We start from the raw sequence: 5,255 nt of genomic DNA on the forward strand, positions 1-5,255 counted from the left end.
AACGAACAAGAACAATTATTTTCTGAAAATAAGAGGAAGTGCTACTCTATATCGATGCATCCAAAAGCCTTCCCCATAAAATAGTGGCAGTGGATGGTCTCGTGGGCTCTCCTCTTCAAGCCAGGCTGGGATGACTTGCTGTGCTAATGATACCTACAAAGGTGCATCCTATGGTCTATAGGATGCAAGGAATGTAATCCTCACATCCTCCATCTGAGTTGGAGGAGTGATGGATTTACTCAAATTTCTTGTGGGTTCATTTTTTAAAGTGGAGCCAGGATTTGCACCTGTCATTTGATGCTCTGTTTCAAAGCCCTTGGTGCCACTCCAATGTTCTTCTGGTGTCCAGAGAACAACTTGCCTGCCACAACAGAGAATGAGCTGCCTTGAGGTAAGAATTCAGGCTCCTCCTGTGATTCAGGGGATATTTAAGCATGTAGGCAGATTCTTTTAATATATACTTAAGAATTTTCTGGAAACTGCTGGGAGAGGATCTACTGGAGAGAATCAAAATTGAGTAGAAGAAATAAATCTGTAGCGCTAGACCAGTGAGTGGTACACATCTGACCAAGTAGTCACCATCTACTTTGGACTCTTATTATTGAACCTTTGGAGGCAGATGAAGCCACATTTGCTGCTTTGCTACCTTTCTGACTCATTCAGAAAGAACTTGGCTTATTCTTGATGTTCCCAGCCGGATAATGCAACCTCTGGCTGTGGAAGTGTGAGTCAATGATCTGTCTGTGTCTCAGGTGAGATCTGGTAGCGCTCAGCTCAGGGGTCCTTGCAGGAGCAATGTGGTGAAGGAACATCTCCCCCCACCCTTGCATTCCTTCTCAGTTCAGTTATGGAGTAAGTGAGGGCTGTCAGAGGCACAGAGGCAGCTTTGCAAATGCCAGCAGTGAAAACGTAAGGACCTCTGGGGTTTGCTGACGGCTTCACAGTGGTTTTGAAGACATTAGGGGTATGCAAATGGCAGAGAGGCCCTAAGTACCTCTGAAGATCTGGGCTCAAATAGAAGGTAAATAAAGACTCAGCAGGGATGTTATCATCTCCCTGCTAGGCTGCTTTAATATACACATTCATCATTTCTTTAGATAGCGCGGTGATGGCTTCATTAGAAACGCTTCTGTATAAATAAGTCATTTGGCCACGACAGAGTTCTCATGGAAGGATATTACATGTCTTCTCCTGGTACTAGCAGATACGTTTGGTTATTGATACATGCTCTTTTTTTTTTTCCTTTTTCTTTTTCTTCTTTTTGTTTTATTTTTTCCTGTGAAACACACTCCCACAGTATCTTGGTTTGTAGTCTTAATGCGAAATGACTGTTCAGGTCTGTGATGACCAGGCAATTGAGTCTGGGGAAGACCAGACCACTTTGCTATGGTGGTGGGTAATGACCCATGAACCCAGAACTGAGATCACAGCTTGAGAGTCTCTCATGGCTGGAGAGGCCATGAAGCCATGATACTCAGATTCTTGCATCCTGTCCTTCACTCCAGGGAACACTTCATGTTGCCTTTTTGTGTTTAGATGAGTCATGGGAGTGTTACGCTGCTGGGAAGATATCTCTGCAGGGCTGGAAAGGGACTGGGGAGCTTTTAGACCTTTGTGAGTCACAGACTCAAGAGTGTTACTATCAGGTGAAAAGGAGACAGGACATACTTGGAGAAGCAGTGTTTGTTTAATTTTTTCGAAGCACTCTCTTCCGACACCCACTGTCCTGACACCATTTGATGACTAGCTGAAACAGAGAGGAACAGGAGCGTATCAACTGGTTGTCAGAGCCAGACTGGCGAATACAACACAGTGCCTCTGCTTTCCTCCACCAGCCTCATTTATTTTTGCTGTGATGTAATCCCCTTTGCTTTTCCTTTTCCAGGAAGGAGGGTGCCTATGCAATATTCATGAGGAGCTGGGCTCTTCTCCACAGGCTCCTCTTAAGAGCCATAAATCAACACATTTCACTGCATTGCAGGCTGTTTTTTTCCCCCTACAAGTCTATGAACTGCGCTGATTGCACGTGGATGTAGTTTTCCTTGGATGCCAAAGAACCCCTTGCTTCTTGTCCATAAAGCTATTTGTTTCTCAGCAATGTATTGGCTCTGAGCAGCCCGTAGTAACACTTCAATGGATGCCACCAATTCCTAACCTTTTCTCTTGTCAGAAGCCAACATGGCACAGGTCTGATTTTGTCCAGCTGGTTGAGTTTTTCTGGGGGTGGCAAAGGTCTAGAAACATATATTTATCGTGCTCATCATCTTCTCCCAGAGGTAGTTCTGCAGGACATGTTCTCATGGGATTTCTAGACGCCAGCTTAGATCATGGACAACTGTTCAAGTACACTTGGGGACTGAGGGTTAGGAAGAGTGTAAAGTAAAATCAAGCCAAGACCACTCATCAGTGACAGCAGGTAATATTCAAACCATGGCGTTGAGTTAGACTATAATTTTTGGCTGGTCCTGAGCCCAGAAGACAGTAAATTTAGTGAGTTTTTAATGAGTTTTTATGATGAGCCACTATGAAGACTATGCACGGAGGTGGGAGGAGGACCTTTGCTTCTCATGACTTTCTCTCCCAAGGGTTACATCAACCCTTCCCTGAAAAAACAGGATGGCAACTGAGACCAACCCATTGCAAAAAATCAAGATGTGAGTGCAAAGCACAAAACCAGACTGAACAAAACCAAAGCCTTCTGGTGTGGAGGGGTTTCCTCCCAATGCTTGTGCACTGTGCTGCCTTTCATAGGAGATTTCAGCTTGTCCCACGCTGTCATAGAGAGTATTTTCCCACTTGTCTGCCTGAAGGATCTTTACCATACAGCACTTCAGTGTCCAATTTCTCTGCAGTGGAAAACAGCCTCCATCTCAGCAGGTGTCTCAAAGCTGTTTACAGGACACCTGTCAGCTCTTTTGGCTCCCCGTCCCCTCTGCCTCCTAATTATAAAATTGTGGATTACTGCTGCAGCTATGGGCTTCTTTTTCTTTTTTTTTTTTCCTTCTGCACAAAATGTCAAATTGCAGAAATTAAAAATGTAAATGATGGCATCTAATTAACCAGTTGACAGCAGAGCACAGCTGCGAGTGACAGTGACTGATTACCTTCTGCAAACCTTGTCCTCCAAGACCTGCCTTACCCAGGGGACGAAGGACATCAAAAATAGCAACTACCTTAAAGAGACATTGCTTTGCTGGTGAAACCTGATGGGCAATGGTCCTGGGGAATCTGTATCCTGTGGACAAATCTCCAGCCCTCTTAAGCTCAAGGGGAATGACATTGACTCCTAAGGAAAGCGGGTTTTCTCCAGTTGGAGTGGGGATGGGAGGGTTGAAGTCTGTTGCCACAAACTGACATCAGACCAGCTCGAAGTCTGGGGCAGAAGGGAGGTGGTGAGCAGCAGAGTTGCTAGAATAAGCTCGATTCTGTGAGGGAGGTGGACGATGTTATCAACGGATGCAGATGTACTAGTGTGAATGGTGCAAGCAAGAATGCAAAGAGGATATTTTTGTCTATGGGAGCAAGATCCTTAGCTCTCAATGGACAGTGAAATAAGTGGGACTCTTCTGTGGGACTAGAGGCAGAGCTTGAAGCCCTTAAAGGTCTGACAAAAGAATCCAACATCAAGAGATGCTGCCTACTCCTTTGATGGCCTGTAGCAAGTTCATAGGATGTTCTTGGTAACTTCAGTCTCAGAATAGATTTGAGTAAATACAACACAGGTCTGGAGTTCAGGAGTAGTGCCTCAGTAATTTCCACTTCAGGCAAGTCATCAACCTTACTGCAAAAGAAGAATATGACCAGGTGCATCATTGATGCATCAGAAGAGCCTGAGAGTGCTGTGTGTTCTTTCTTATTGTTGGTGGCTTTCATCTCTTGGCTCTCTACTCTCTTCCCTCAAGAAACACCTGTATTTCTCTCTCTCAGGTACTATTCAGACATTGCCAAAATGCCAGCAATCAGTGACCAGGACATGAATGCGTACTTGGCCGAGCAGTCTCGCATGCATATGAACGAGTTCAACACTATGAGTGCGCTCTCAGAGATATACTCCTACGTTGGCAAGTACAGCGAGGAGGTAAGAACCTTGTAGGAGGAAGAGAAGTTCTGCAGGACTATAGGAGAAGTCACCCATTCTGAGGGCCCAGCACGTGTTGCAGATACCTATCTTCATCCTGGATAGGGAGTTGATGGATTTAAGGAATGAAAAGCAAGCACTGGGAACTGGAAAGGGAAGGTCTGGGGTTATTGTTCTCCCCAGTACTTTTCCATCTGGATCTCTGTTATTTTTGTCCTATGTCAATCTGATGTCAATCAGATTTAGCTGGCTTGCAGTAGTTGATGGTCAAGTGTTAGCTTGCCACAGAGGAGCCCTACATGAGCTCTGCATCATGTGTGGCCAAAAGTTGTTCAAGCCTGTGTACCCAGTGCCATTTCAGATAACCTAAAACACCCAAGAATGGTCCAGCAAGCATGACACAGGACTTAAAGGTAACCAGCATGGTTCTATGTGTTGAAGGCTGGGTGAGACTCTTAGTGCATCTCAAGTGGCATTGTAAAACGATGAGTAAAGGTACCAAATAACTGATAATAACAATCCATTTGATTGGTTGCAATCTAGAAGACTACATTTAGTCAGCTCAATTCCAAACTGGCTGCCTAGTTCCCTGTTGGCAGACTGACCTGCTTTGCACAATGTAAGCTAAGCCTGGGACCCATCTTAGGGAAAGCTAGCCCTAATCTGCTGTTATAAGATACTGGCCTCAGTCCATTTGGACAACGGAAAAATGAAATCCCTATCATTTCTTTCTCCCTCTTTTTTCAGATTCTCGGAGCCCTTGATCAAGACGATCAGGCTGGGAAACAAAAACTTGCCTACAAACTTGAACAAGTCATAACCCTCATGAGCATAGACAGCTGAGAACTGTCCTGCCAGGGACACCCTGGGAGGGATAAACCAAGTCGTGCCTCACTCAAGATCATCATCTTTACCAAGTGCAAGTTTTGATCGGCTGTAAGCAGAGTCACCTGAACAACGCTCCTCTTTCTCTCTCTCATTTCTTTCTCTTTCAAAACCTAAAAAGTGACAAATTCCCAGGGGTTAAAAGAAAAGACTGCAGAGGAATCTTGGCTCTGGGGACATCCTGACATTCGGGTGGAGCTCTCCTTTTCACAGCTTCTCCTCTGCCTTTGCCCTAGAGAAAAACTGTTACACACACACAAAAGAAAACCAAGATAAAAACCCACAAACCCTC

At 44.9% G+C, this 5,255-nt stretch overlaps 1 protein-coding gene across 1 annotated transcript in view; it reads left to right on the forward strand.

Annotated features, from left to right (window-relative positions):
* The window catches only part of LOC104275607 (plexin-A4-like), a 20,782-nt gene extending 15,861 nt beyond the window's left edge, over positions 1-4,921 (forward strand). Inside the window, exons 5-6 of the mRNA XM_009871606.1 lie at positions 3,928-4,078; positions 4,826-4,921. Of these exons, the coding sequence (XP_009869908.1) occupies positions 3,928-4,078; positions 4,826-4,921 (247 nt within the window). The remainder of the gene's footprint in view (positions 1-3,927; positions 4,079-4,825) is intronic.
* Positions 4,922-5,255: the final 334 nt, after the last annotated feature.

This window comes from Apaloderma vittatum, unplaced genomic scaffold (genome assembly GCF_000703405.1).
Source record: "Apaloderma vittatum isolate BGI_N311 unplaced genomic scaffold, ASM70340v1 scaffold986, whole genome shotgun sequence".
Taxonomy (NCBI): Eukaryota; Metazoa; Chordata; class Aves; order Trogoniformes; family Trogonidae; genus Apaloderma; species Apaloderma vittatum.